This window comes from Stegodyphus dumicola, chromosome 6 (genome assembly GCF_044657685.1).
Source record: "Stegodyphus dumicola isolate Sdum_Otavi_A_Nest chromosome 6, ASM4465768v1".
Classification (NCBI taxonomy): domain Eukaryota; kingdom Metazoa; phylum Arthropoda; class Arachnida; order Araneae; family Eresidae; genus Stegodyphus; species Stegodyphus dumicola.
In genome coordinates this window covers 100,475,605-100,496,508 of record NC_140773.1, presented here as the reverse complement: position 1 = coordinate 100,496,508, position 20,904 = coordinate 100,475,605, and the positions used below count along the sequence as shown (strand labels likewise).

Below are 20,904 nucleotides of genomic sequence, written 5' to 3'. Positions count from 1 at the left end.
ATGAACTGCTAGATTTATTAGCAATAGGTTATCTATGTCCAGAGTTATTGGGATGATTCGACAGATAGTTTCAAGAATTTTCAACGATGCACAGTGTATTGATTATATAAAAATTCTGACAGATTTTGCTAGATGCCAAACTGAACTAATACAACACTTGGCAAGAACAGAAGTAACACTGATGGTTCAGATACCAGTGCAATACATTTAATTTTAAGTGAATTCGTCTATGCCGGGCATCAGTTAACTAGTCATTCTAAAGTTTTCAGTTGAAATGTTTAATGATTCTTAAGTTTAGAATTCAAAAAATTCAAATGACAAAAAAAAGCTACAAGATTTGATGTTTGGAATTTAAAATCTTTCTCAAAATTTCGAATATCTGAAAATTCAAGCAGGAAAATCGAAATGTAACTTATAATACATTTCACATCTAATGAATTAATTCAATTATTTAAAGCTAGGTTTGATCTCAGTATGTTGGTCTTCATGTTAATTGTGTGAAAAAAAATATTAATTTTTATGCAAAAGACTAAAAAAATTTATAGCTTTTATTAAAATAATTTTTCTTCCCAAATAATAATTTTTCTGTAATACACATTGACTTAATACCGTGAATAATTCTCCTTTCATCACATTTTCTGGAAATTGCAGATCTATAAATCTTGCCTTCAAAATAATAATCTATAAATTGTGCTTTTAGATTTTCTAAGGTGTAAGATCTAAAATCCGAAAGAAAAATTATCCCTACCAAGTCTGTAGAAATAAAAAAAAAAAAAAAAAAAAAGACAGATTTTTGGAAACAAATTTTCAGAAAAAAGAAGTGTAAAGTGAATTTTCAAGAGAAAACTGATACACATTTAAATATTCTGAAGCAATTTACATGGGGAAGAAAACTCTTGAGATAATATTAAAGAGGACAAATGAAATTAATTTTTAAATAATTACAATGGCTTTTTCGTTTTGTCCTAAAAAGTATTTCTGAAATTGTGTTTTACATTTATAGCTTTTACTAGCTTGTTTATTTTTCAGAATCAAAATATTCCTTAGTAACCAAAATGGAAAACAATGCCATTTTAAAATATGGCAGAAGAAAATAGAAATATTTTATTTTAATGTTATTTCTTAAATTTAATTTTAATATACTATCATTATTTTTATGATATTTATCAATGCAAGATAAGTAAAATGTTTATTAAAAAAAATGTCAAAATTTTGCAACTCTCTGAATAAAAAATTTTCATACAAACTAATCTTGAAATCAACAAAATGTTAAGTTGCTAAATTTAGCACACAAAATATGTAATGGAAGAACTCATATTCCAAAAAGGTAAAAGTTATTTTTGATGTAATATTTTATGAAGTCTTCATTCACAAAAAAACAAATTATTTTGAAATGTTCATGCTTCAATTGAGGCAGCCCCTTATGCCTAAAACTCAAGTGCCCACTGTTTAGATTAAGTAGTAAAGAATCCAAATGTTTACCCATCAAATACATATTTATGAATGCATTGCCAAAAATATTCCTCCAAAATAAAAAAAAAAAAATGGCAATCATCAAAAAACAGACAAAAGTGTTTGTTAGATGATTAAAATTAAAGACCTTTCCCGGTTTTGACAAAAATTAAGGACTTTTAAGGACCAAAAATTGTTTCTAAAAACCTAAGACTTTTAAGGACAGTGCAAACCCTGAAAACATAACTTACCATCATCCAATCCTGAAATTTCAATATTTGAGAAAATAAATACAATATTTTCTTCTGAGAAAATATGAATTCTTAAGAAGCCTGAAAAGAAAAATAATAAATACTTATACTCAAGAGAACAATAATCTGATTTTTTTTTTAATTTTGACAAAGGAATTTTGAAGAAATATTACCTGATAAATCTACACTGAGGAAAGCATTTTTGATAGTTATGCTATCAACTCTGACTGTAGAGCACACCTTCATTAAAAAATTTAATTATAAGAAATAAAGCATACATTCAATTACTACACTAAACCAAGCAAATTTCATTTTAATCTTAAAAAAAAATGTTAAGAAGTAAGAATTAAAACAGCACACATTCTACTTACATGAGACCATAAATTCTTTTTGGTAGGAATTTGGAACAGATTAAACAATCCATTGCTTTCAGCAATTAGCAAATATTGAGAATCGTCTGATAATGAGAGCAATGTTGCATCACTAACTGGAAAAAAAATATGAAAACTGTTAAAATATTGGTATTAACATATTTGCACAACTACACTGGCACAAATGGGAATTTTTTTACACAGAAAAAAGAATAATGATAGTATAAGTAATCATTCAAATCAACTGAAAAAATTATATATTACATACATAAATATTATTACACACATATTTTACATTCTAATCAGGTATTTATACTAAAAAAAACAATCAGTAAACCTACTTATAAATGTTTTTTATTTCTTTTGTTGGGAAGAAATCTTTCGTCGCTTTAACAATAGATTCAAAACAATTGTTCTCTTTAGCGATTTTGCAGCAAAATGCCATATTCTTACAGAATTTTTACTTAATTTTCTTCCACTGCTGGCAAATTTCACAACCAGATGTTTTAAAATTGAGTTTAAGGCAAAAAATATCACGCTTTGTCTTTAAAAACTGTTGGAAGTAGGAATACAACAAAATGCAGGCATACAAAAATGACAATCTTACTTGATCAAAGGACTGGCATGGGCATGATTGCCAGAAGAATTATATTATGTATATGGTTGTCAGATCTTCACTCATTCTGAAAATTTTGGAACTTCTACTAAGGTAGTTGCAATAATATGTAAGTACCAAATTATTATGAGTAAAAGATTGTAAGAAGAATTTTAAAAAAGATGACACTTTTTTGCTTATCCATTTCATATTTTTTTTCACGTGTGATGAACCTTGCCAAATATGGTTGCTATAAGCACACTCTAATTTTTCTGCATTATATATATTACTTATAAATCAAATTTGAAGAGGGAGAAAAAAAAAATTCTAAAAAAAATTCCTTCATCACCTTCCCAATGTTAGGATTGCAACTGTTTAAAATGTTATTAGGATTTAATTGTATATGAAAGTTGCTGGTTTCAGTATAATTATGAAAATCTACAGTTCTATTTTTCATATTTGACTATACACTTTAAAAATATTTTAACAACAAACTGAAAAGAATTTTTTCCCACATTTCTATCAAATCTTTTATTTATTTTTGCATTACTTTATTTATAGGCAAGCAAAATCTAAAATTACCCCAAGCTTGAAAAAAGCCATCATGGTAAAGTTAAAAGAAAAGTACTTAATCTTGAGAAGACATTTTAAAGATTCAAGAGCTAAAATTTAAAGCTGGTTCATTCAGATTGAAATACGTCCAATTTAACATTAATTTTACACATTTTATATAAAGGTAGCTTGAAAAGTTATTTAAATTTTAGCTTTCAATTATTTGGGAAGAGACAAATATGACTAAATAAATTTTGCTTTATATTATGAATACATTTAATTCATACTAGGTGTCAAATGTAATGACTGCCTATGGTGTTGAAAGGGTTGGAACAGGACCTGATTTATCTAGTAACTTACACTGCATTAATTGTATACTGTATATTCATTGTATTTATTCCACTGCATTCATTGTATATTGTATAATCAATGTATTCATTCCACTGCATTCATTCAATGCTTCAATAAAATTGAACTAAACTGAAGTCAGGGAGAATTTTTATTTTTTGGTTTATTTGTGCTAATTCTGCTGCATGATGTTATTTTCAATTTAATTCCTGATCTTTTTATTTTTTATTGTTAAATTTTACTTCTGCATCCTTTAAATAATTTTCTAATTGACAAAAAGTGTAAAAACTTTGACTTCAAAAATTTATTATGTTTATTCAATCCACATACAATCTGGAGAGCAGCTCATCAAAGATTTGCTTTGTTTGATCCTAAGAAACCTAACAAAACATGCAAACCTCTTCTTTTTACAAATCATACCAACAATGATACAAATTTTATAGAAATGAACAGGTTGACTTTTAAAAAAATTTAAGTGCTTAAAATTTTTCAAGAAGGTACACTATTTTTAAAAATTAAGACACATGCAAATATTAAAGTAAAATCTAAAGTATAATTTTTAAAAAAATCACAGATGCATGAATTCTCTAGCAAAAGGAGAACCAGTGCACAAATGACAGGACTATACAGTGGTTATGGTACTTACATATTAGCACATCTACCTTATAGAAGACACCAAATTTTCAGAATGCACAAAACTTTGGCAACTATGCATACAGTAATTCTTCAGTGTTTAGTAAGTAATGATATCATTTTCACATATATTCTATTTAGTGTATTTCCTGCAGCAAACGTTTTTATAAGCAAATCGTGATATTTTTTGTTTTAAACTGAATTTTAAAATATACACTTGTGAAAATTTCACTTCAGGTGCAACTGGAATCACAGACCCATTGAGGTATAATTCAGGCTCAGGATGGACACCTCACTTTCTACAAAAATGCACGCACAGTCTTCTGTTTCGAAAATGTAAATCCTTGTCTTTTTGCCCATTCCTAGATCCTGTTCAAAGCGATCTGGAGCTACCATTCTACATGTCTCATGTCCGAACCTCGACAGCTAATTTGTAGATCATCAACATACAAAGATCCTGAAATGGTGCGAGGAAGTTGTTTTAACACACAATTTATTTTTAGGCTGAATAGAGTTACACTAAGCACACAGCCTTGTGGCACACCCTCTTCCAGTTTGAAAACTTCTGACAGAACAGAGCCAATTCTTACTTGAAGAGTTCTAGATTACAAAACTTTCTGAATGAAAAATGGTAGGTTGCCACACAAGCCACTATCATGAAGATCACAAAGTATACCATATCTCCTTGCCTTATCATAACCTTTCTCTATATCAAAGAAAATTGAGAAAAGGTGATTTCTTCTTACAAAAGCTTTTCGAATGGATGTCTCTAAAAGGAGCATGTTATGTACGATTGTTCTACCCTTTCGAAAACCACTTTGATAAAGTGATATAATATTATTCTTTTCCAAAAAGTAGACTATGCGGCTGTTTACCATTTTTTCAAACAGCTTGCATATGCAACTCGTAAGGGCAATTGGTCGATAGTTGGAGGGATTCCTTGGATCTTTCCCTGGCTTAGCAATAGGAATTACAACAGCTCTCCTCCATGCACTGGGAAAAGTACGCTCCTTTCACACTCTATTGTAAAGAGTGAGGAGGGCAGTCAGTGACTTATAGGACAGATGCTTCAGCATTTCGTAATTCTTGCCATCAAAACCTGGAGAAGATTTATGTGTCTGCTACAAAACTCTCCTTAGTTCAAGCATAGTAAAGTCTCTATTATAAGGCTCAGATTTTGAAGAGTTGAATGCAATGGGATTTATTTCTGAGTGCTACTTGATAGAGAGAAATGCAAGTGAATAGTTTCTGCTGGAAGAAACGACAGCAAATGTCTCACCAATAGTATTCGCAATTTCTTCTACGGAGCTAATCCCTCAGCCATCTTTTTCCAAAAAGGAAAGTGAGTGGTCTTTATATATTCCACGTGTTTTTCGAACACTTTCCCAAACCTGCTTACTAGGCGTAGAGGATGTTATTGACAACACATATGAAATCCAGGAATCCCTCTGGCTCTGCTTTTTTACTTTTCATGCATTTGCTTTGGCTCTTTTAAATGCTATCATGTTTCGCAGAGTGGGATATCTCCGAAAAATTCCTTATGCTTTTTTCTGTTTTTTCAGTGCTCCATGACAGTCGCGATTCCACCATGATTTCGTATATTTTAGTATTTTTCCTGATGTTCTAGGAATGGAAAGCATAGCTGCCTGAATAATAGTATTAGTAACAGCTTCAACAGCGTCATCGATATGCACATCTTCTACCATTTCATCTGTGAGTTCTGCAACGGAAGAGAAAAGTTACCAGTCTGCCCTATAGAGTATGAACCGAGAGGATCTCAACATGGGATTTGCTCCTCTTCATGCAAGAGATATAAAAATGGGATAGTGATCGCTGTTGTGAAGATCATTTCCCACACTAAAAGTGCAAAATGGCAACAGAGATGGTGAACAGATGGCAAGGTTGAGAGCGTGGAATGTCCTTGAAGGCTCATGGAAATAAGTATCCTGGCCATTATTCAGAAGACAAAGGCTATCATCTTCAATCATCTGCTCAATTTGTATCTTTACTACCCCAGAGCGGATTATGGCCATTAAAATCTCCTATTATGATAAAGGGCTCAGGCAGCTTCTCTATAAGACCACTTAAATCATGTTGATCAATGTGCTCATTTGGAGGAAAATACAGAGAAAAGACTGAAACAACAATATGAAAATTTGCTTGAGTAGCAACAACTTGGAGGAATGTCGTCAAAGAAAAAACATTTGATGGATGGTACAACGAAGTGAGGAGACCTACACCCCCACTGGCATGCTCACTTGCAATGTTATCCTTCCTGACGAAAGAATACCTCCGAAGTTTCGCTTGTTGTTCTGGTTTCAGATTTGTTTCCAGTATTGCTAAGCACACAGGATTATAAACATTCATTATAGCTTTGATGTCGAGCAAATTTCGGTAGAAACCGCGTCAGTTCCATGAAATCAGGGTGGCCATTATGATTCATGTTTGTTCCTTCGGTGCTGAGTTTTAGTTTTGCGTGAAAGCAGATGCTTAGGAACTTCCAGTCCCTCCTCCACTTCTATACTATCTGAATACGCAGATTCAGAAATCATCTCATCAAAAGAGCTATTGCTAGGACTTTTATTTTTATTTATTATTTTCTGACTCACATTTTTGGGTTTGCTCTGAATTACTTTTTTTTTTTTTTGTGTGTGTGTGTACTATATGGGTTGGGTTTTCTTTTCTCTTGTTGCTTGTAGTCTGTTGAGTTTTGTTTGGTGGCGTCTGTGTGCTTATTGATGTTTGGGTGGCAACTGTACGAGATAATTTAACAGCACTGGCATATGAAATATTTGATTGAAGCTGTGTGCTCTGGACTAATCTTCTGGCTTTGGCGTATGAGATGTTTCTAGTAACTTTTGCAGTCTGCACTTCTTTTTCCGATTTCCATTTTGGGCACAAGCGAGAAAATGCTGGATGCTCACCCTTGCAATTTATACACAAAGGCGCAGCGGTACAATTTTCAGAATCGTGGCCAATCTGTGAGCATCAGGCGCATGTAAGGCTGCCATGACAAGGCATCTTAGAATGGACGAAACGTTGGCACTGGAAGCATCGCATAGGGTTTGGAATATAAGGTCTTACAGGACAATTTAAGTATCCGGCCTTAATATTCTTAGGTAGATCAGGCATATTGAAGGTCAGGATCATGTGTTTCGTGCCAATTAACTGGCCTTCCTTTCACATCTTGATCCACCTAGCACCACAGACATTTTGGTCAGCTAACTCGAAGACAAACTCTTCTTCTGAGACATACAGAAGGTCGATCTCCCAGATCACACCTCTAGAAGAATTATGTGTTTTGTGTGCTGACACAGCTATAGATATTTGTCCAAGTTTAGTTTGTCGAGAAAGAGAAGCAGACTGGGTGGCCGATACAGTATCAATAATCAGGTCTCCTGATCAGAGATGCTTTATGTTCCTTGGCTCACCTATACATGAATGGATATATTTGCTTACTAGAAAAGGAGACATCTTTTGCAGTTCACCAAAAAGACTAGAGACAACAAGGAAGTGCGGTTTTTCAGAAGTTTCCTTGGCATTTGCATCTGTACATATTTTCTTATTTAGAGATTTGTCAATAACTTCAATACTTTGATCGTTTTCATTTGATTTAAGGAGAAACATAGGGCCATGATTAAAATAGAAATGATTGTTTCAACGGCCCCGCCCACCACAGAGCCCAACAAAGGAACATAGAACACTGTGTTAGGGCTAGCCAGACTTATACTCAAACTGAAGCCCCATAGTTGGCTTTCCCGAAAGCAGGTACTCCCGACAGCTTATTCCCAAGCCACTGACCACAAGGACTAGTGACCAGCCGATTGACAGCCGTGAGGACGACTAAGGTGCCTCCTGTTTAGCTGAAGCAGAGGCCAAAGCAGTGTGTTGGGGACAGTACCTCGCCCCTCAACTACCAGGACCCTCCTTTCCAGCGACACGGATCTCCACGCACGGCAGATACGTAGGCAGTTTTCTCGCCACTCGGAAACTAGAGACAAGGGCTGTTCCAGTCTTTCGTGACGAGCCCCAAACTCCGAAGAGAGAAACCACAAGGGAGAAGGGAAGGAAAAAAGTTCCAAGCAAGAGGAGAGGAGACAGAAAAGAGGATAGATCACTGGGGCTCCAGGATCGTGACACCTGTCTCACCAAGAAAATGATCCTCTGAAGGGCTAGGGTACCTCGGGATTGCCACACCTGTACTCACAAAAGTGAGCCCCTGAGGGGCTTTACTGTCATGAAAATCAAAACTGGTGAACAATGGCAAATAATAGATCAGCTTGGCATACACTTCTAGAGAAGGCCAAGGCCCACCCCAGACTGTTCTTTGCATTGAAGAAGACGGCTTTATGTGTTTTGGATCTCTGTGGGCCCTTGATTTAAAACAACTTGATGAATAGAAAAGAATGGCATGTTCTCAATGGCTTCAGACCCTTCTACATAAAGATCAAAGCATTCTGGATTGCACTTGGATCTTGGGCAAGTTAGTTTCATCTGCTGGGTTACATAAATCAACTGAATGATGAAGAATTCTATGTTGAATATTTCTAGCAAAATAGAGCAACATGTCATACATTTCATGGCAGCATGGCTGAAATTCACTCTCTGTATGCAACCCATTATTTCAGAGAGATTCTGACAACTGTGCCCTCCTGATTATTTTAATCGAGATATCTGAAAAGGAAAGTTTGCAAAATTAAGCCACAACAGAATTACAATTAACACAATCACAGATACACTAAAAAACAAAAATGAGTGAAGCTATTCAAGCAGAAAAAAATATGTGTCATGAAAAAAACATAACAAAATATACTAATTTAGAAGTCAAACAACAAAAATCAGCGTTATATTTACAAAATTTTCACAGGACTAGTTTCAATGGTTTTACCAAACCACCATCCTCAGCTGCAAAACCGCAAATGAAAAAAAAAAAAAAAAAAAAAAGACAAAATATGTTGCACCAAGTTCAGTGTTGTTTAAATGTAAATGTGAACATGTCACTTCCAGCGCATCATGATGTTATCCTCAGAAAATGCTTTCAATTTTTGGTAGTATCTTTATTAAATTATTAAAGAAATGACAAGTTCATTAGTAGATGCTACCCAAATTAAAATATGGTAGATGATAGTTTGTCACCAACTGGATTTCACTGACAGAGTATTATCTCCTCCCTCCAACTCCCTTTCAAGCAAGGGAAAATGTAAAAAATTAGACATTGCTCCCATATGCTCTTATGACACATTCAGATAACAACTGGAAGATTCCTGTTCAATTCTTGCCAAAGGTACAGATAATTTTCAAAGACTTCCTGCTCCAAAATATCTAATGTTTATGAAGCATAAGGTTCTACCTCAAAATTTAGAAATTAATCTGATAACTAATTCACAAAAATTATATCCTATGAATTCCAGGTGTGGTTTTGTCATCTCCTAACATGTACTATTTATATAAAGAATAACAACACTTCAAATGTAAAACTAAAATCCAAAACTTATCATTCACTTATGCTTGTTTATAGGAATAAACTTAATCAATATCTACCATTATTCATAGAAAATCAACTCAAAACAAATTGAAAGTTTATAAAAAGCGAACCAATTTATAAAACTCAGCTGAAAGCCCAGCTCCGAATTTTGGACCTTTAATCTAGAATATTTAACAAAGATTCTGCCTCATCTTTCTAGCACTCACACTGTCAGCTCTGATAGTTTCAGATCACTTACATCACACTTAAACCTGCCAACTAAATTGCACTTTCTGAAGAAGTATGTGAAGTAAAAGAAATGACTGGGCTGAAAAAAAAAGTTGATTAGCCAAAATTTAAACTTTGGAAATTTATAATGTGTACATATTAGCTGATATACTTTGTTAAAAATTCTTTCACATGAATACATGAATTTACAATTCTTTACATAAATTATTTAAAATAAAGATGTATACTTACCTAATGTTATATCCCATATGAATTCAAAGCAATCTGCTTTATAAATAGATACTCTACTTCCCAGACTTATAATTACATAGAGTGGAGAAGAAGTGCAACACAGTGCTGGTTTGTTGAATACCTGAAAGTAAATTTCATAAATAACGCAGAAAAAAACAACTCTTTGAACTGAATATCAAAATTTCAGAGACTTCACCTAAAACATGTTTATAAATATTGTTTTTAATGAATTCTTACAAAGTTATAAAATTTACTTATCTGCATATTTAATTACCTTTTGAGTACTAGTTACCGTAGCTAAAGTATCCACTTCCAAAGATGATAACAAAATAGTTTCTGAAAAATCTTGTGTAACTGATGAATTAAGAAAATTCTCAGTTTTGCATACATTGATTTCATTCCACATCTTTGATTTCTAAACAAATAAATAAATAAAATAAAATAAAAGACACAATGATTCTGAATTTTAATAACTTTTACATTATTCTTTTAATTTTAAATAAAATTAAAAAAAGCTCAATACTTGCTTATTTTTAACACTGAAAAACATGAAAGATTTAATGAAAAAAGTACTCAATTTTTTAAATTTTTTTGGCATATTAAATTTAAATTTTTAAAAAACTAGTCTTTAAAAAATTCAATCTATAATTAAATTTTTAGCTCAAAGAGGCATTAGGCAGAACTATTAATCTCAAAATGGCATTTTTCCTCAATTCACTATAAATGTCCATTACATAGAATGGAGAAGAAGTGCACTTTTCAAACTGTTGCCAACAAATATTATTGCCCTGTATTATATTTAAACAAATTAAATAATAAAGAAACTGCACGAAAACACATTGAAAAAACAATGGTACATAGAGCTACCAAATTTTGAACAACATAGTCCTACACCCAAATATGAGGACCTGGAAGCCTGAATTTTGAATTTGTTTTATTGGCTATTTCATATTTTGTAAAACTTTAATGAATATTTTATTAACAAAGATTTCATAGTAAGTCATGGGAAAACTGTATGAAAAAAGCATTTTTATCTGCAGTGTGCGAGACTGTCTATCGAAAATTCTAAAGATACGCTGCTTTTAAATATTTTTGGCCCAAATGCTCTTGAAATGTGTATGTGAGTGTAAATGAAAAGCACCCCTTTGGACATAATATAAAATCTGAATGTTTTCAGATCTTTTTAATAGTTTTTATTTTTATTTTTCATATTTATTTTTTATAAATATTCTTTAGTGCCAGCCATAATATTACAACTGGCTGATTGCAGTAGTATGCCTTGAGTTTTACCAAACGAGAAATTTTTACCAAATCAAAAAACAATATTTTGAATACAAAAGATGATGAAGAAAAATTAATGCAGAACATGCTGTGGAAAATCAGCAAAATAGGCAGGAAGTACTTTAAAGGTGATGATAATAAGAAAATATTTTTTATTACTTTTCAAAATGGCCACAAGTACTTAGCAAAATTCCATAAGATTTTAAATGAACTTTGCAAAAACTAGAAAACACAGTGACAACCCAACCTTCAAAAAATCGAATATCACAATCATATAACCTAACATACAGGAAAAGCCCAAATAATCAGCATTCAACTAACCAGAAAGCTGAAAAACCCTGAATATTTTTAAATTTTAGGAATTTTTCCCCAAAAAAATTTACTGAATGACAGATTTTTCATGTCATTTTAGAGCTTGCAATTCTATCAACACATATGCATTGTGACGAAACAATGTGATTTAGCGTCAGTAATGGATGGCCATGACATCACATTACTAAGAAGTTCATTTTGGTTTAATGTAAATTCGATTAATTTTCAGTAAGCTGTAATTTTTGAAAAGATTTTAAAATAATTTATTTTTGTTAAGATGGATGTAAGTTTTTTTTTAACTTGCATTTTAAAAAAGTTATTAATATTTGGAACCACATGAAGTAGAATTTTTTCAAGTTACAGGATCCAGGCATAAAAAAGAAGAAAGAAAAAAAAGAAACACGATATGAGACTTTGAAAATAGATAAACAATGACAAGAAAATGTGAAAAATTATAAGGGATTTGAGCTTCTTATATGCTATATCCATAATCTGAATCTATTATATAACTAAATAAAGAACAATATGTTTGATTAAAGTTCTACAGGAATGATTTGTCACATCTTCCCCAACTTTTATGTTTGGTAGAATTTTCATAATAGAATCAGGTATACAAAATATACTGGCTTTTATAAGATTGAAAAGCACATTTTTCTTTCAAAGTCTATTTTAAAAGTATGTTTTTGATACTCAAGTTAATAACAAATAAGATGACTATTTTTATAATTTTAGAGTGGGTATTTTTTTCACTAATTTTGTTTTTCTAACCTGAATTCTGTTTTTTATATACTCAACTTCCTGAAATTTCACATATCCAGAATTCAGGATTTCCAAGCTTCCTGGATACTTGAGCTTTTATTGTTGTAAATGATGTTTAATATGCACAGTATTCAGGCTCTGCACGATGACAACTTTGTAAAATTCTCTGATGTTTTTTCAAGTAAAACCAGATAGATGACAGTGTAAATAGAGAAAATGAAGTACCCTTTTTTCTCATTTTACATAATGAACCACAAATATTTATCAGCAAACATTGTCAACATATAAAAAGAAAACGGTTAAAAACACAAATTTAAATTATTAAATGGGAATTATATAACACATTAAACGTTTATGTATTATTTGATACATTGTTGTTGTTCCCATGTTCACAGCAATTCCTTTTTGTTTTAAAAAAATCAAAGAATTGCTCAAATTTGCATCTTGTACAGCTTCAAATATTGTGCACATTATACATTATATGATATATTACTGTTGCTACAAGTTAACTGTTGTTTTTATTATGTTACAGCTTTCACAACTTTACAGCTTTAACGGTTTGCCAATTCAGGTGACATCAATTCCGATTTTTGTGACCATGCTAAATTGCTTTAACCCTGAAATAACATCTTTTTTTTTTTTTTTTTTTTTTTTTTTTAATTAGATGAATGTCTAACATAATGAACATAATGAACCACAAATATTTATCAGCAAACACTGTCAACATATAAAAAGAAAACGGTTAAAAACACAAATTTAAATTATTAAATGGGAATTATATAACACATTAAACGTTATATGTATTATTTGATACATTGTTGTTGTTATATAAATGTTATATGTATTGTTTGATACATTGTGTCAATAAATTTACTTAATAAACAAACAAGTAAATATAAAAATACATATGCCAAAAAGAACATACAGGAGGTAAAACTTTTTTTCTTTTTGTGTGTGTATATGTGCCATTAAACATTCAATATTGTACAATATTCCATTTTGCAATGATAGACATAATGTTTAATTTTTTACAAGCAGATATATCTATATACATTAACCTTTTTTGGAGTGGCTTAAAACTATAAGGTTCTAATGAGTTAAAGAGTATGCAGTGGGCAAACATTTGAGATCACAGTTGACAGCTGAATGCTTGATGTAAAAAAGCAACTTCATAGTTATGTATGCTTTACAATGATCTCTTGTAACATACTCTGTTCCTTGAACCAATTTTCTCTACATGACTAATTTATGGAATTACTGTGTCAATAAATTTACTTCATTTTCAAGTACTAATAAAACTTTCATAACATAAATTAAAACATGACTCTAAAAATTAAAATGCTATTCCCAATGAAAAAATTTAAATTTTTTGCAACCTACCACCAAAAGTTTAATAGAACATTCCTGGCATAATGGGAACTTACAAATTTGGGTAGTCAATCCTTATGCAAAAGCAATTCAATCCAAGCATGCCAAAATTACATGAAAATCCCAGTACATTTTAAAAATACATAATCTCAAAAAAGGCAAAATGATGTTTTTTGAAATGTTAATAGGGATGATTTTAGCCAAATATGTCAGAGGATTAGATACATATTACTAACATACCCCTGATTGCTTGGATAACTGATTATGTCAAAATGTGAATTTGCTTAAAGAAAGACTTATGTCTTTACAGAAGACTTTTAAAGGAAAACTGGCTCTTATTCATGCTACATATAGACAAAGCCATGAAACAGCCAGTCCATTCACTAAAAACTGGATTTGGAATTAATTATCAGTGTTCTGAAATTTTCAGTCACTACTAAACCAAACATACAAATAAGGTTTTGTTCATATGTTAATTACTAACCTCCATTTGTCCAGCCGGATTTTATAACAACTATAATAACTTCTCTCTTATTTTTATATTTTTAAAACATCACTTATAATGCTTGTAAGAAAATATATGATGCTGTGTTAATGCAGTGACAAACTCAGAAAGATGACAGTAAGCAACAAGAACAATAACTGTATGGAACATGCTATCATAAGCCATATTTAGACAGTGAAAATTATAAAAATAATTATAATGTCTGATGCAGAACAGAGATAAAATAAAAGTACTATTATAAAACCTTCCCCTCCCCAAAGAATGCTTACAACATAGCTTATAGCACAGAATACAGTGCCAGAACGAAGATAACAAGAATTTAATAGAGGCATTGTTCAAAGTAGCAGCAAAGAACATCACTAGCCTATGAACATAAAGAGCAATCAATTAATTGCTGTCAGGCCAACCAGCACCCAAGTGGTAAAGTCCTTGAACACTGGTAGTTCGGTCCGAGGTTCGAATCCTAAGATGGGTTGGCTGCATGGCTGTTTTCATGGTCTTCCCTATGTGTAATGTGTTAATACGAGCTAGTTTCGCTTAGAAAGTCCTCCCTCCCTTTCATGCAGCACCTTAGGGCGGAACAAATAAATAGTAATAATAATCAATTGCTGTCCCTTTTCTTTGGATATCAAATTAAGTTAGGTTATATTTGGATATGGCAAAGCATGTGAGGGCTAGTTGCCTAAGGCAGGGGTCTCCAAACTACGACCCGAGGGCCAAATCTGGCCTCTGAGCACTCATGATCCAGGGCACCAAGAGTTTCTTTGAAATTATTTTATAAAATTTAAAGTCACAAATAACATACGCATTAACTATTTTATATAACAGCCTATTTAGAATTGTGTTGCCTATCATGCACATTCTTTATAAAACATATTATTAACATTATACAACTGTTTCTAAATTTACAATGAGTGAAATACAGTAACACTCTATATAAAAAATCTCATGTGGACGAACAGGACACCCTCATATGTCCTTTAAATTATATACATTTTTTGCCTCATCTCATTTAAAGTATTTCCTTGAATTTTATTAGATATAGTTCTCATTCAATCAATTCAGTTCTCACTTCACGATGAGGCAAAAATACGGAAAAACTCAAAACATCGGAAGCACTTTTGAAAAGAACCTGATAAATGTAAACACTGCCAACAATGGCGATAATAGTTCAAACCTGGTAACCCAGTGGATTCAACATATTCGCTTATTCAAAGGTTGAAACCAATCCTTTTATGTTGATTTTGTTGAATTATACTCCTCGTTGTTCACATTTACAGATTTAAATTATTCTTCACTAATTTATCCTTATTTTTTCAGATTTTCAAGTTATTTTTTATGAATTTTTTACAATAAGTAGATAAAAATATTTTCATATAATTAAGGAGGTTTTCGGAGACAGATGCTGGTTCACAGAAGAAAATATGGCGGGAGGGGGAAATGATAATCGGTAACATGGCTGTTAACATAGCATTAAGCATGCAAAACCATGAGGTTTCCACCTCTGAAATATTTTGATTTCGTGGGCCACCAAAACATGCATTTTAAATAATTAATTAAGTAATGTTTTTATTTTTATTATTGGTTATTGTCATCTAAAATAATAAGAATAAATCAATATTTATAGCTTAAATTTTTAATAAGATAATATATTTTTAATGCTTCTCCAACAATAACCTTTGAGAAGATGGCAGATGGGGCACACAATACATGATTAAATTGAAATAAAAATATTATTGATTCTCTAAGATGACAGAATAATTTTATGGATCCCCAGGGTCATCAAAATTAGCAAACCACCACTTGAGTAATGAATCCAAGAACAAATGACTCTTGAAAAATAATAAAATGTACAATGTTCTAGTTTTATTAACAATACTGCTGAAAAGAATCTGAAGATTATTGGTATTGTCAAATACCGTAATTTCCGGAAGAAACGCCGCGGCGTTTGCGTGTTTAAAACTTAAATTTTCAGCGGTTGCGGCGTTTCTACCCATGCAGCGTTTAGGTGCACTAAAAATAAAATATTTCCTATGATGGTCATTGTACATAGTTTGGATGGCCTTGTCATTGTGCATAGATTGGTGCTGTTCCCACACAAAAGACCACTCAGTTGCTTTTTGCGAACGTTATTTTGTTCACGTTCTTTCCCTTGAACGGACCTACATGCCTTATTCACCCTAAACGAGATCTCAGAACAATAACATTCTTCCCCCTTTCAAATCAACATTCTCATCAATTTGAATAGTCTCTCTCCTCTGCCATTCGATGAATCTTCCAGGACCCATCCTCTTTCCACCCCTGCCTTTTCTGCAATTTTTTTCAAAGGCGGACACGACTCCATCTGCCTCGCAATAACAAACTCTGACATATTTCCCCTTCAGCATGAATGGATTTTTCTTGGCATTCTGCCAAATACAGATCCAATCAGTTAGAGTACAAGTACTTGTTGGATAGTTTTTAATTAGGGAGCGGAAAATTTTTGAAAATGTCTCTAAACGGCACAGAAGCTATACATTTCTTATCTTTAATTTATTTTTGAGTTATGGTTTCATTTCATGCATTTTTCTTAACTGGTATGTCATATATCAGGACTTAGGTTGAGTTTTTGCACCTATACGGCCCACGACGATGTCACGCGCAATTTAATCTATTGCGGCGTTTCTGTGTAATTTTTATTTTTTTCCCGCCATTTTTCTCGACTGCGGGGTTTACGCTGATGCGGTCTTTCTTCCGGAAATTACAGTATATTGTTACGGTTTTTGTATTGATTTATTTAGTTTACTATTTTTTTTAATAGAATTGTTATTAAATTGTTTCATTTCCCTGTGCAATGCTGCATGCGACTTATTTGAAGACAAAGCTATGCTGGAAAAATTTAAATACAGGAGCACGTGCATTTACCATTTTAATAATATATATCTCATAACTGTACTCTTTAATATCCAGAGAAATCGAGACGGTGAAATTGGATTAGCTTTCTCTACTTTGAATTAGTTATGTTGAAAGTTTTCATAGTTTAAAAGATAACTACTGCAAGATATTGCAATACTGTATGAATATCTGAGGAAATTTAAGCCTTTTGTTTTATTTGTTGTGATAATAATAAATTTTATTCACTTTTCATCAGACTTGTGCATTCAATTTATTACATTTGCACGCAACAATATTATCAAAAAGGCAGTTGTTTCAACATAAAATGCTTTAAGTTGTTTTCAAGTGAATTGAAAAAATAGCATTGAACTATTGTTTATGTAAGATGGATGTATTAAAAGTCACGCGTTCATTAATTTATTACAGGGTTTTATTTAAGCTGCAATTTAAATTTAACAAAGGGCTCATACTTTATCTTAAAAAAAAAGTATTATTAACAGTCATACATTCATTAATTTATTGCAGGATACTGTTTAAGCTGCAATTTAAATTTAACAAAGGGCTGGTATTTTATCTTATGAAAAAAAGTATTAATGTCTAACTAAATGTTTCACTTCCTCGAAAAACAGGAAATGTAAATAATTTGAATAAACAAGAAAATATAAAAAATAAAATTTAAGTTTACAAAATTATAAGCATACAAAATATTACAGAAATTATACAAAACCGAAAAAAAATTTATGCACTCCCAAGCTAGTGCATATTATCTTTTTCACTCGAATCTTGGAAGATGTATGTCGAACGATGACTTTTTAAAAAATGTTTACATAAGGTTTAGGATTAAATTTTCTTTTAGTTAAGTTTTTCATTTAAGGATATTGCCATTAACCCATTCAGGACCAGCGTAGCGTGTACGCGGCGCAAAGATTCCACTCCTACCAGCCCAGCGTCCCGTACATGCGATGCAATGATTCTGCTCCTACGAGCCCAGCGTCACTTACACGCGACATTAAAATGCAACAATTTATTTGAATTTTTAAAAGCTAGTAAAAAGCTAAGTGGTAATTGTTTCCACATAGGTTGATTCATATGGCATTTGACCTTCATGTACTGGCATTAGTTTCTGCTTTGCGCTTCTGGTTTTGAGAGATTTATTGAAATAAACAAACTGGAAATCGCGGCTCTTTATAATTGCACCTGTGAATTAAAGGGGCACAGGCATTTTTGTTTATTTCTTTAACATAAGCTTTCTTGGTTAATTATAAAGTAACATTACAACATTATTATAGAAGGGGAAAGACTACCAGTTTTCTCGACGCGTAACGCGTCTTGCTCACATTTCTCAGGAAAGAGCCATCGTTTTTGTTTTTCTTACTCGATTTAATAGGTCATTATATATAATGAAATAGGCATTATATTTTGGTATATAATGTATTTACTTTACATATAATGTGTAGATTGACGTGATCAGTAATGGATATCCCGCCAGTGCAAGTCTTTCCTTGATCACATTCCGGTCATCGTGGATGCTGTTTTCGATTTAGAAAAAGAGGAAGTTTCCTAATATAAACCTAATTTCACACAGGGTTTGAGGATGAAATATTTCTGAGTGTCTTTTCAAGAAGTTTTGGGACATGTGTTGGGGTTATATTCAGTTTCATTCCATTAGCCATGGCTAAGAGACCTAAAAACTTCAAAATTTGTCCAAAATCACTGGTTACTCCACCTTTCCGTCTAACTGGAAGGCAGTTTCTGAAAATTTACGTTGACGGAAAAGGTAATACGTTGACGGAAAAGGTTGACGGAAAGGTATAGCCAGTTTCTCTTAAAAAGTACTTTATGAAGGCATCCTTCTTCTGCTAGCCAGCATATATATTTATTTTCTATTCATAATTCTCTCTTATTTTCTTATTTCTTAATTATAAATCGTACTTCTGAAGTGAAGAAGTGTTGCATCTATAGGTCGAAAAATATGGTCAATATGTTTGCAAAATCCTGTTCAGTTTTGGACAGCATTTAAATAAAATAAATAATTTGTATATGATGCAAACAAAAATGCATTACACTATTTCATGTAGTGAATAATTAATCAGGGCACAAAGTATAATGTAACATTCTTTATTTTTTCCAGAGTTTTTAATTTTATAATTTATTAATATAATTTAATTCCAGAGTTTTTTATGCTTGGGATCTTTACTATCAATTTCCTCCATCCATTTTCCCACCAGAATCTAAATGAAGTTTTTAGTTTGTAAAACAAACCGTGTTTTGCCTTTCGAGGAAACCTCACTAGGTTGCTAGATAAGATAAGATTTGTAGTCTTTAGTCTTGCATTGTAATTGCTGATAGTTGAATTCCATGCCAGTTAAGTTTTTAACCAACTTTGCATTAAATTGATTTATTTGAATTTAAATTTTACATTTGAACTTAATTGTTATCATAAGTTATCTTGCCACAAGTGGTTGACTGAATTGTAAGCACAAAGTGTGCCTTCTGTTCTGTACATCTAAACTTTATAAGAGAATAAAAGTATATCTTAACTTAATAACAATATATCTAAACTTTATAATAATAACATTTAAAGACATTGAAATCAGTATCTAAGTACTTGCCATGTAGTCAAATTTTTATATATAAATTGTACTCTTACTTTTATTATAGAGTTTTTATTACAAAAAATTCAGATTTCTGTTAGATAAAATGTTTAAGTAATGTAGAAAATTGGCATAAAATTTAAAATAAAAAGTCGACTGTTATGTCAACATTCTATTAGTAAAAGTAATAATACTCAGTGAAGGTTATTCATATACAACTATTAGGTTGTAAGATTTACAAAATTTGAGAACAGTAAATTATAAGCAATATATTCCATAATCTAAGCAACATTATATTTTTACAGTCAAATTATAAAAATGTTATAAAAGCAATAATTTTGGTCCTGATTTGAACCTATGAATTCATGCAATTACACATCCCTATAGTTCTAATATGAGGCAAAAAAAGTATTTTTAGACCATGGTAATTTTGATCTCCTTAGCAAAGGAAACAAAGAGTTTACCTCATGCTACTGAAAATGTGTTTTTTTTTTTCTTGGGGGGTGGAGTTTATAATAATATGCAGAGTTGACATATGAAAAAAATGTCAAGACTCATGTGATGTAATATTAAAAGCATCAGTTTTAACTATCAAATTTTAGCTTTTTAAAAAATATTTTAAATGTTGTGCTTTCCTAACAAATGTAACTTTAAGAAAAACATCCAATTTATCCCTCCTGCCATCAAAGCTCTGATACCTACCAAATTCGTTAAAGTTACGTGGACAGAAATGGCGGCATGTTTTTCAGCTCAGTATTTAGGGTTACCATGGTTATCATCATTTTACATTTATCGCTCCAAAATGTCGCCAAACGAATTTCTCGCCAAAAAGGACTAATACTAAAGCTGTGCCTAGACGGACATATCATCAACTAAAATAATCAACCAAGGAGCAAAATAAATAATTCTGTTACAAACTTAATTGTACTGACAGTGAGAATTACTGATTCATAACGTCATATGATATTATCATTATTAGCTAAAAGTAATTAATTAGTTTTATTTTAGAGACTAAATGTACAATGAATAATTGTACACAACTTTGCTCGGTATTCACGTAAAATT

General features: G+C 31.6%; 1 protein-coding gene across 2 annotated transcripts in view; it reads right to left on the bottom strand.

The window, feature by feature from the left end:
- Positions 1-20,904, bottom strand: part of rod (kinetochore component rough deal) — a 328,458-nt gene that overhangs the window by 305,994 nt on the left and 1,560 nt on the right. For both annotated transcript variants that reach the window (XR_015041682.1, XM_085818707.1), the window contains exons 2-6: positions 10,421-10,561; positions 10,147-10,267; positions 2,075-2,190; positions 1,877-1,943; positions 1,704-1,784 (exon numbers count right to left, since the gene is read on the bottom strand). Coding sequence is in view for 1 of the 2 variants with exons in the window: in XM_085818707.1 (XP_085674833.1) it covers positions 1,704-1,784; positions 1,877-1,943; positions 2,075-2,190; positions 10,147-10,267; positions 10,421-10,552 (517 nt within the window). In the remaining variant the exon portion in view is untranslated. The remainder of the gene's footprint in view (positions 1-1,703; positions 1,785-1,876; positions 1,944-2,074; positions 2,191-10,146; positions 10,268-10,420; positions 10,562-20,904) is intronic.